The 12,321-nt window shown below is 33.8% G+C and overlaps 1 protein-coding gene across 2 annotated transcripts in view; it reads right to left on the bottom strand.

The window, feature by feature from the left end:
- The window catches only part of PXDNL (peroxidasin like), a 538,497-nt gene that overhangs the window by 275,009 nt on the left and 251,167 nt on the right, over positions 1-12,321 (bottom strand). For both annotated transcript variants that reach the window (XR_004230951.1, XM_031946417.1), the window contains exon 3: positions 246-317. Coding sequence is in view for 1 of the 2 variants with exons in the window: in XM_031946417.1 (XP_031802277.1) it covers positions 246-317 (72 nt within the window). In the remaining variant the exon portion in view is untranslated. The remainder of the gene's footprint in view (positions 1-245; positions 318-12,321) is intronic.

Below are 12,321 nucleotides of genomic sequence, written 5' to 3'. Positions count from 1 at the left end.
GTTCTGAACCAAGACAAGGTTCGATAGAAATGAGCCTAAAGGTTTTCAGATAGGGATCTGAGAACCATACTTCTATCTAAAGATATTTGGGACATGTTCAAGGAAAAGTATAAGTTGACAATTTATTTTCCTAAAAAAAAAAATTACACATTACTTTTCAAAGAAGGAGGAGGAGGAGAAAAAAGAGAAGAGACAGTAATCAATCAGCATTACATGTAGTATTTTTTATTTTTCCTGGGACTTACAGATACAGCAAGTTTTCAAGCCCTTCAAAAGCATTTCTGGAAATCTTCCTGATTTGGTTATTGTTCAGAAGCCTGTAGAAAACAAAAGAGAGTGAGAATTACATTCCATCAACATAATGATAGTTTTATTCAACAGACCAGATGGTAATCAAACATATAAACTTAGGCATGCTGCTGGGGAATATCATCCAATGGCATTCTGTTAGTTCTCTTTGGGATCTACAGTAAGTGTTTCATTAAAAGAATTAATTTAAGTATGGAAACTCTGTATTTTTGTGTTCTGTGTAACCATGTCAAAATATTACACACAAAGTATCCTAAAATAAAGACTTTTAAGTATCATCATCAACTAATAGTAATAGCTTCAATTGTTAAGGTACTTGATTGTTACCAAGAATTTTATACACATTGTTGAATCTAAACCTCACAAAACTTTTTCAAATAACTCATATAAATATCATTGTTCCCATTTTGCAGATGAGAAAATTGCCATTATAACAAAAAAAAATTTCAGAGAGGCTAAATGAAACTCAAGATCACATGTTACCTTTCTGATCCTGTCTAATATTCTTTCCATATTATCATTTTGCCCTATCAAAATATTAAGCATCCACCTGACAAAACATCATGAGCCACTTATGAATACAAAGAACATGATCACTGTACTTTTAGAAACTTTCAAGAGAAAATAAAGCATATAGAATTGGAATAGTTATATATTCAAAAAAATATTAAAGGTTATCTAATCCAACTGAACCATTTTGCTGATGAAGAAATAAAGGTACAGAAAGACAAAGTGACTTCCATAAAGGCAAAGTTGGGGTTTAAATTCAAATCTAAAGCCTTTTCTATGTAAGATGGGAGAATAAAATCCTGTCCTGTTTATAGGCAAAGGAAAAACTCTATAGACCTATAAGCATTAAATTTCTACATAGGACAGGACAGAGAAGAAATGTGACTTGGAAGAAAAACTTAGCTCACAGTGGGTTGTGACAGATATAAAGAAATGGCTGGGTTTTTGGTTGGTTGTTATCCATCTTAAAGAGGACCAAAATGATATCACTATGTTAGAATCTAGTTACAATGTATCTGACTGTGGCTGATCAGACTAATATGAACTCGGAATATTCTGCCATAGGTCACACACAAATAGACCCTATGAACATTTGGGGGGCTTTTCTAACTTTGTGCATCTCACATTTGTTCTGAGCTAGTTCAATTCTTCTTTGCTCATTGAGCACAGCACTTTCTCCGATGAGGGCATGCCATGCTGGACGATGTTCTGTTAGTGTCTCCCATGTCATATAATCAATTCTAAAGTTCTTAAGGGAAATCTTGACAGTGTCTTTGTATCACTTTCCCTAATTACCTTGTGAGCACTTGCTCTGTGAATTCTCCATAAAACAGTCTTTTTGGCAAAAGAACATTTGGCTTTCAAACTATGTGGCCAGCCCAATGGAGTTGCACTCTCTACAGTAGAGTTGGTTTGCTTGGCAGCTTCGTTCAAGAAAGGACCTTCGTGTATGGTACCTTAACCTGCCAGGTGGTCTTTGGAATTTTCCAAAGACAAGTTGGCCTTAAATGAAAGTGATTCAGTTTCCTGGCCTGGAACAGGTACATTTTCCAGGTTGCAGAGGCATACAACAATGAGGTCAGCACAACAGCTCTGTAGATCTTCAGTTTGGTAGTCAGTCTAATATCTCTTCTTTGCCATACTTTCCTTCAGAGCCTCCCAAATACCAAACTAGCTTTAGTAATGCATATGTCCACCTCATCATTATCAATATGTACATCTCTGGAAAGTATATTGCCAAGGTAAATGAATTTATGAACAGCATTTAGAACTTCACGATGTAATCAACATAATCAATGGTTAACTGGTGTGGTGTGGTGCTGGCTGATGGAGTACCTGTGTTTCCGTGGTGTTAATTGTCAGGTCAAAATTAGTCCAAACCGTAGAGAATCAATTCATACTTTATTGCATCTCAGCTTCAGAGGCTGCTTTGAGTGCACAAATATTGGCAAATAAAAAATCATGCACCAACACTCCCTCCACTTCAATTTTGATTGTATCCAATAATTACAAAATAATTACCAGGCCAGGAAGCAAAAGAGAGAGACCAGCAGAGACAAGTGAAATATGAACAGAAGAACAAATAATAGTCAAATCATCTCACAACTGTGACCATGCAAACTTTGTTAATGGTTAACAAATCATCTGTCTGATAATTATATACTATAAAGTCACGCACTGTGTTTCTGGAAAAGTTGGTATCAAGCCGAAAAATCACTATAAAAGGCTATAGATGTAAAATTTGTTTAGCATAAGCTCAAAAACGATTCCTTGTGTAGTATACTATTCAATCATGAAAGACATGAATAACTTACAAATTCACTAGATTGAAGTATGTGGTAATTAACATGTAGGTCCTAATTGGACTGACAGACATATTTCTAATATTTTGATTTTCTCTAATGTCCAATAGACTTTTGCTAGACTCAAATGCTTGCAGGTTTGTTTTTAATTCAATGTGAAGTGTTTATTTTGTTTTTGTTGTATGACTGATTAGAAAAACAGAAGAAATGTTTTGGCTGATGGAGCATGTGATTATTTTAGTCATTATATGTAATTATATAAGACAGCCTAGAGATTCACTTTCGCATCTTTCTCTAAACTACCAACCTCATGGCTCACTGATAATGGCTAAATACTATATTTCCCTAAACAGCATTTGAAATTGCTATCTCAGACCTCAAGCTATAGTACCAAGTTCATTTCTTATCATTTATGATTTTATTTTGTGTTTTTGGTCATAATAAATTCTTGGTGTATCCTATGGTTAAAATTCCAACAACAACCAATATCAATTTTAATACATAATTGTCATCATCAAGATAATGTCTTAACAACATTAGGTATGTATTGTACATTCAAAACAAATTCCTATGTTTATTGACTTTAGGTGTTGATAACAGTCATCTAGCTAAAATGAAAAATGGTTGTTCATTTTGGGTATAAACATTTCCCAAACATAATTTGTCACTTTATAATATTAGTAACTTATGAATTAGTAACACAATTCTAACATTCAAAAATCATATATGTATGATTTTATTAATAAATGATTTGAGCTGTCATTTACCTATATTGTTGGAGAACACAGTACTTAAGAAAATTTGTGATTAATTAAAAATAGGTATAGTTTTGTTTTTAATCATAAAGGTTAATAAGGCAATAATTTTTATCATCTAAACTTTGGAAATATACTTCTTGAGTATGAAGAAATTCACCTATTTTGAAAGTGAGAATGTGCTTTAAAACTTTAGGAAAACTTTATATATACTGAATATTTTGAAGAACATATATGAGACAAGTTGTATATAACCTTGGAGAATTGAAGCTCTTAAAAACAAATAGAAGCTAATAAGATTTTAGACTTTAATGAGAAATTTATTCAAGCATTCATTAAGCATGTTTAAGGGACTGTTATATGGTGACTCCAGTGCCAGTCACTGAGAAGAGACACAACATTGAATGAGACATAGTTCCTGCCCTTACAGAGCTTATAATATAATGAAAGAAAAGATATAAACATAAGTAATTGTTAATCAATATATTATTGGAGAGAAGTAGAACAAATACTCCATGAGGCTCAATAAAAAAAGATAATTTAAAATAGGAAGAAATGAAGAACATTTTTATGTAGGATATGGACTTTTGAATTGAAGAATTAGTCAGAATTTAGTAATGAAGAGTAGTTAGATGACACAGTGGACAGAGCATTGGCCCTAGAATCAGGAGAAGCTGAATTAAAATCTGGCTTCAGACAATTGACTGTGTGACCCTGGTCAAGTCACTTAACCTCCATTGCAAAGGAAGAAAGGGAGGGAGGGAGGAAGAGATGAAGGAAAGAAAGGAGTAAAAGAGGAAGAGAGGAAGGGAAGAAGGGAACAAAGGAAGGAGAGAAGGAGGGAGGCAGGGAGTGAAGGAGGAAGGAAGGGAGGGAATGAAAGAAATGAAGGGATGGAGGAAGAAAGTGATGAAGGGAGGAAAGGAAGAAAGAAATGGAGGGAGAGAGGAAAAGAAGGCAGAGAGAGAAGGAGGAAAGGAAGGGAAAAGGGAGGGAGGAAGGAAAGAATGGCAGGGGGAGGGAGGGACTTAATAATGAAAAGGGAGAAGGAGTAGAAGCAATATGAATAAAATCAAAAAAGTAGGAAAGTATAAGAATATTCAGATGACATGGTAGTTGAAGTTGATTAGTGTACAAAAATATGTGGACAAGAGTAAAATAAGTCTGAAAAGGTAGGTTAAAATCCTTACCACACTGCAGATGCAATTTCTTGTATGCTAGGCAATGTCTGAATGTTGTTCGTTTGGCAATAGTGACCAATTAAAGCCTTTGGGGAAAGGAAGAAATATGACCACATCTATTAATAACAAAGGCCAGTTGAGAAAAAATGGGAAGGACTAATGTGGGCAAGATGGGGGAGAGAATAGATAAAAGAGTGAAATTTTAAGGTTTACAATGTCTTTTAATACATTCTCTCATCTGAGCCTCATAATCTCCTGGTGAAGTAGGTTTTAGAGACATTACCCCTATCTTACATATGAGGAAACTGAGGGATTAGGAAGTTTAAGTGACTGCATGGTATCACAACTAGTTAATGCCAAAGGCAGGATGAACATATTTCTTCCATCCAAGATCACTGCCCTTCTGTTCGTCACTATGATTTTGGGGAACAACAGCTGAAAAAATACAACAGGAAAACAAAAACAAATGGATGAGCAAGATCTTATATTGTCACCACCCTGGGCAGGGCCACAGTCCTCATTTGGGACTGTAGTTGAAGATAATTGAATGACCTAGTCCTGTATGGTATCCTTGACTACAGTCCTTCCCAACAATCATCATCAGCAAGCTTTAGGTCCCCTGATCCAATTCATGGAATACACTAATCAATAAGCAAGCATTTATAAAGCACCTAATATGTACCCTGAGCCACTGTACTAGATTCTAGGAATTAAAAGTACAAAGAAAGAAAGAAACCTTACTACCAACTAGTTTATTTTCTAACTCCCAACTAGTTTATCTTCTAACAGGAAATACATGTCCATATAATAATATGTATTGCATAAACATAGTAAATACAAATGTACTGTATATACATATAAAATATATGTATATATACACACATTACACATACATAGTCACATATAAATACATAAAGTATGTTAAAGTTAAATACAAGATATTTCAGTATTTTGAGTAAGTCTTCACAAAGAAGATGGTCCCTGAACTCCATCTTAAAAAGAAAAGGGGACTCTATAAAATGTAGAAAAGGAGCAAAAGTATTCCAGTCCTGAAGCACAACTAGTGCAATGGCAGAATTCCTACATCCATTCCTTGAGGGAATCAATCCACTTAGTTTTAGTATTCCCAATTTGCAGAAATCATTTTGACTGGTAACTAGATAAATGTAAACTTATCCACCATATCTGGCCAACCCCAGATAAAATTCACTTCACATTACAGAAAGACAGTCGCATGTGCCATGTTATCATCTGTCTTACTGCTGTGCTTCTAATATTCTCTTCCCTCCAACCACATAAACAAAGCTCTTTTTGCCCTGGATTTAATAATCAAATCAAAACTACTATTTCTTCTGGGAAGGGCATATATATAGATCAATTCATTATCTCTATAACTCTCCAGACTACTTTCTTGTCTACCCTTCACCCATATTTTTTGTTTTATGGGATCCCTGATCAAGGACTATCTTACTTTGGGGATTTGTATCACCAGCACTTAGCACAATATCTGAAAAAAAGTTACCTGTGAGTGATTAATAAATAATATTTCATGCATTTTCTCATCATCCAAAACGATTTCACTTCTATGATCATGAGCTCTGAAATTTCTCTCTCTGGTTGTAATACCTATATTTCCATCTCTCCCTCTGCCTTACTTCTCTCAATGCTTCTAATCATTCACAATCTCCTGCAAATCTGTCCAATTGTGTCTTCCCAGTTCTTCAGACTATTAAAAGGTATCATGTTCGGTTTAAAGCTATTCCCTTGACAATCTGGACCCTAGAGTTAACCACTGCAATTATAACTCAATCATTGTTTCCTAGCTTTTCAGCCATTTATGCCAAAATGATCCATAGCCATGGCTACCATTATCATCTATTACCTAATTTCCATGAAGCCTTCACTACTTCAGGTCAATCCTTTTATAAATTCCTGATTGACTTTCTATCATATTCCCCACAACTATTCCAAACCTTTCACTATCACTTTAAAGCTACCAAGACTATTCCCCAGTAGTACAATTCCTGCCCAGCAAGTGATTTATATCTTACTCTTCTGAGGAAAACTGAGGCTGTCATTAGTTCACTTATTTCTTCTACTCCATACTTTGAAAACTCTACATTTTTACCTGTTCTTTTCTTCTAGTCTCAGTAGATGAAATGACCCTTCTCCTTTCTAGGCTAAATACTTTATTTGTATCCTTTGATGCCTTCTTTACTATTCACTTTGGAAGCTTATCCCACCAATTAACTACTCCTTCTCTTTCTTATTTACAATTTCTCTTTACCTACTGGATCCTGCCTGCTTGACTATAAATATAATAAAGACTCCTCATTCTTTAAAACAAAAACAATAAAAAATAAAAACAACTTTTACTTTTCCCTATCATCCTTTTCATATTACATTCTATATCTTTCCTCTTTACTGCCCAACTCCTAGAAAAGCAGTTCTTAACTTTATTTGTGTCATAAACATTTTTAGCATTCTAGTGAAAACCAAGGACCCTTTTTCAGAATATTGTTTTTAAATTCATGAAACAAAATACATGAAATTACAAAGTAAACCAATTATTATGAGATGGTTATTTTAAAAATTAAGTTAATAAACTCCTGATTAAGAACTTCAGACTATTTACAGCCTGTTTACATTGGCAGTAAATATTTCTCACTAATTTTTTAATCCCTTGTAATGAAACATCTAATCCCAAATCCCAGAAACTACTCTCTCCAAAACTGTGAACAATATCCTTAACTGCTAAATTCAATGGCTTTTTATCACTCTCAATCCATATTACCTTTCTAGAGCTGCTCCACTGTCATTTTCAATGAGGGCTTGCAAATTTTTTTGTGATTTCTTCCCCTTTCTCAGGGGATTTTCTTTGTCATGATATATCTGTCAACTGATATAGCTTTTGCCCTCCTAAAGATTGTTCACTTCTCCTCCTCAGTCCCTTTATGTCTATCTTATTTAACCTTTCTACTATCTCTTTTTATTTTCTGAAATAGAATAAGAAAAACAAAAAGTCATAAGATTTTTTTTTAAATTTAATCTCATTATCTAATGATCTAAACACTAATGGTTGAAAAATAGGTTTTTAAAAACTCATTTTCCTAAATCATACTAATATTTGAATTTTCTCCTATGATCAAAATTACAGGGTTTTATTTCAAGACAGTGTGTTTAGGGGATGGAGAGACTTGGAGTCAAAATTTGGATTCAAAATCCTCCTCAGATACTGATTAGCTATGACTCTGAGCAAGTCATTAATTTCTGAGTTTTAGCTTCTTCATCTATAAAATGAAGGGGTTGAATTCAATGATTTCTAAGGTTCAATGCAGTTCTAAATTTGTGATCTATACCAGCTAGTCTCTAATAAAAGTTTGTTGAATTAAATTGAATCTAGTCCAGTTTCAATCCAATCCAATTCAATAAACATTTTAGTTAAGCCCTGTATTAAGGGCTGGGGATACAATTAATTTTTTTTTTTAAATAGACAGTTCTGGCCCTCAAGGAGTTTACAGTCTAATGGACTGAGACAACCTTACAAAGAAAGATCTGAAAAAGAAAAAGAAAAGCTCTTCAACTGGCAAGAATTTTTAATGCAGGTGGTTTCTCCTAAAACTTTCCTATTTGTTGATACTACCAGCATTCTCTAGACACAAACTGAAAACCTGCAATCATCTTTGCCTTTTTCTATTTTTCTCTATTATGGCTAATCAATCAGCAATTCTCAGAGAATCAACCTGTCTGGTGTCTTTTAAAGACATCTTCTCTTTTCCATCTAAGTCCTATGTTTGTTGAGATAAGGTGCTTGATATTCCCTGAAAATGCTCTCCCTAAACTCTGCCTCTCTCTCTCTCTCCTTACTCTGTTATCTAGAATATTCTTCTCAAAGATCTCTATGTCAATTAAAATTCTAACCATTCCTTCAGATGTCACTTCTGCTATGAAGTCTTCCCTGATCTCCCCATGGGTGTGATGTCTTTCCCTGAATCCATGTAATTTTTATATGTTGCTTATATTTCTGCCTTGAAATACAGCTGTGTCTTCTCACATATATCTTATTAGATTATAAACTCTTTGAGGACAATGATTATATTTTACTGATCTATTAATCCCCTAAAGTACATAACAGTGACTTTGATGAGAATAGGCTTGGATTACACAGGGTAGAGTTTCTCTGCAGTTCTGTGATAAAAGAATAAATGAAAGCAAAGCTAGGCAACATCTTGACTAGGAGTTTATAGAATATTACCAGTCTTGTTCTATTTAGGCAAGACAGGAGTTATGCTAAGGGATTGGACAGAAGCAATGTCTCAATAAATGGCAGGATATACTATTGAGTCATGATATGAATTTATAGGATAGCAATCCCCATTAGCCCAAGTTACCTAAGTTTACTAATAATTTCAAAACAAGCAAGTACAAATTGGTCAAGAACAGTCAAAGTTCCTGAGAGTATATAGGATAGAAAACAAATCGAATCATGTCAGAGATTTACAAAAGAGAAAATACTCTCTGCTAGACCCTCTTTCATACAGCTGAAAACATGTAGGACAGCAAATGCAAGTGAAGCACCTCTGTTTTATTAATGAGAATGTTGAGCCAGTGACTAAACGACTTATCAAAAGGTTACAAAGTAGTTTGGTAGCAAAGCCGAGACAAGACCTTGGGTTTCAAGCTATCCAGAACAACATTTTTATTTATTTATTACTTTCTAGCACCTAATAAAAGGAGCAGGTTTGACTATTGACTATAAAGGAATTGCATGAACCTATTAACTGTGATTTGGGAAAAATGTTATCCCCTCTGAGGCCAAAAACACAGAGATACAGAATTTATATTTTCTTCTCTCTCTACTGGTGACAAAAGAATGAACAAAAATGATTCTATTTTTAAAAGGGCTTCCAAAATATCTTTGAAATTTCCTGGCAAACAGGGACTTCTAGTAAGACTAAGCACCAAGAAATGGATTTTCCCACAGAACAGCCTGACCTTTAGCAACTTGAGTCTCCAAAGCTTGCACATTTCCTCATTCCTTTTCTGCTAAAGTATACCACAGATTGGCATGCTCTGAGCAGTTTAAAAACCAATAACTATTCAACTTTTACTCTAAGAAGCTTAAACTGCAACTAGTCAAAACCTTAGCACACTAAAAATTTATTTTTAATGTCTGTCTGGCTACTTGCTTTGTGATTCCTCGGCCTTACAAAATGATGATGAGTAAGATTTTCAAGCAACATAACAAGGAATTTCAACATTTAAGGATCTCATCCATGTGAAAGACAATGACCAAAGAGGTAAAAAAGGAAGGGGGAGAGGGAGACACATACACAGAGAATTTTTATTAGAAATAGGGTAGTATAGTAAATAGAGCAATGATTTAAAGTTAAGAACTCAGTATTCAAATCCTCTCTGAAACATTTATAAGATGTATAATGATATGGCAAGTCACTTAACTATGCATAGTCATTTTTCTTTGTAAATTGGAGTAACAGGGTACACAATTTGAGCATAAAGTATGATACCATAAGAAAAGTAGGAGAGCAAGGGATAATTTACCTATCAGATTTTTGGAAAAGGGAGGGATTTATGATCAAAGAAGAACTAGAGAACATTACAAAAGGCAAAATGGACAACTTTAATTAAAAAGGTTTTGCACAAACAAAACCAACAGATACAAGAGTAAAAGGAAAGTACAAAGCTGGGGGGAAATCTTTACAGCCGTGTTTCTATAAAAAGTCTCATTTCTAAAATATATGAAGAACTGTGTCAAATGTAGAAGAATACAAGTCATTCCCCAATTGATAATGGTCAAAGAATATAAACAGACAATTTTAAGATAATGAAATTAAACCCATCTACAGTCATATAAAAAAATGCTCTAAATCACTATTGATTAGAGAAATGCAAATTAAAACAAATCTGAGATACCACTCATACTTCTCCAATTGGATAAGATGCCAGGAAAAGATAATGATAAATGTTAAAGAGGATGTGGGAAAACTGGGACAAAAAATGCATTGCTGGTGGAGTTGTGAAATGATCCTAGCATTCTGGAAAGCAATTTGGAACTATGCCCAAAGGGCTAGGGAAAAAAAGCATGCATACCCTTTGACCCAGCAGTACCACTATTGGGTCTGTATGCCAAGGAAATCAGAAAGAAGGAGAAAGGACCCACATGTCCAGAAATGTTTGTAGGAGCTCTTTTTGTGGTATCAAAGAATGGGAAAATGAGTAGATACCCATCAATTGGGGAATGGCTGAACAAAGTATAGTATATAAAGATAATGAAATATTATCATGCCATAAAAAATGATGAACAAGCTGATTTTAAAAAGGCCTGGAAAGATTTACACGAACCAATACAAAACAAGCAGAACCAGGAATACATTGGACACAATAACAGTAAGAATGTGAGATGATCAACTATGAAAGACTTGGTTCTTCTCAGTGGTTCATGATCTAAAGCAATCCCAACAGATTTTGGATAGAAAATGCCATCTGCATCCAGAAAAAGAACTATGGAGACTAAATATAAATCAAGACATGCTTAAGTTCATTTCTTTTTTCTGTTTTATTCCCCTTCTCCCATGGTTTCTCCCTTTTGTTCTGATTTTTCTCTCTCAACATGATGCACAAAGCAATGTATATTTTAAATAAATAAACTTTTTTTTTAATTTGTGCGTGGGAATAAGGGAGAGAGCCTAGAATGCAAAAAAAAAAAAAAAAATGTAAAAACAAATGTAAAAAATCTGTTTTGCATGTAACTGGGGAAAATATTAAGTAAGTAAAATAAATTTTTAAAAAAGGAAATTGGAGATAACACCTACCTCACAAGATTATTATAAGAAAAGTGCTTTGCAAATATAAGGCACTATATAAATAAGCTTTATTATATCTCCCAATTTTAGGGATTTCAATTTTGAATGCTTACAAAACTATTTTACATGTAGTATATCTATACAGTGATAATAATGCTTTCATTCACATATCACTGTGCAAATATGCTTTGCATAAATTTATTTACTTACACATATACATAATTAAGTTTGCTTTAGCTTGACCAATGTCATTATTTGGGTTAGATATTCCTGAAAATAGTGATATAATCTTTAACCCATTAAATATAGGCTTGAAAACTTTTAATTTCTTTGCAAATTTTTTTTATTCTACAGAATCAACTCAAAGATAGGAGAGCAAACAACATTACAAGGATTTTTAGAAATGCTTTTGTTGCTGTCAAGAAACAAATCCATTAAAGTGGTTCACTGCTAAATGTATTTTTCAATCCCATACCCATTCTGCTTGTTAAAATGTCTTTTAAATCACAATATGCTTTCCATAAAAATATCAATGATATAATATTAATAGATGAGCTCTATTACTGATAGCATTTTGGTTAAACATATTAGAGAAGTATCATTCACTTATATTATTTTGTTGAGTTGTTCATAAAGAGGCTGCACTTTAAATTTCCAAGTGATTCTCCTGAAAGGTTGGAAAACTAGAAAGAAAAGTTGTTGTCCTACAAATCATCACCAACTTGAGTCTGACAGTCTTGAAGAAAAGTCATAAGGATGTGCTTGAAGTGAGAAGAATTAAAATCTAGACAGTCCCAATGACAGATTCAAAAGGGATGGGGGAAAGTTCAGGTTGAGTATACCAGCAGAACAAATAAGATTCTGGATGTTGATGACAGAAGTGATGTTTAGTCTTTGAATCACTGCCTGATACCAAACCCATGAGGAAAAAAGGAAGAAT

The sequence above is a fragment of the Sarcophilus harrisii genome, chromosome 1 (assembly GCF_902635505.1).
Source record: "Sarcophilus harrisii chromosome 1, mSarHar1.11, whole genome shotgun sequence".
Taxonomy (NCBI): domain Eukaryota; kingdom Metazoa; phylum Chordata; class Mammalia; order Dasyuromorphia; family Dasyuridae; genus Sarcophilus; species Sarcophilus harrisii.
The sequence above is the reverse complement of the archived record's forward strand: the minus strand, read 5'-3'. Positions and strand labels throughout refer to the sequence as shown.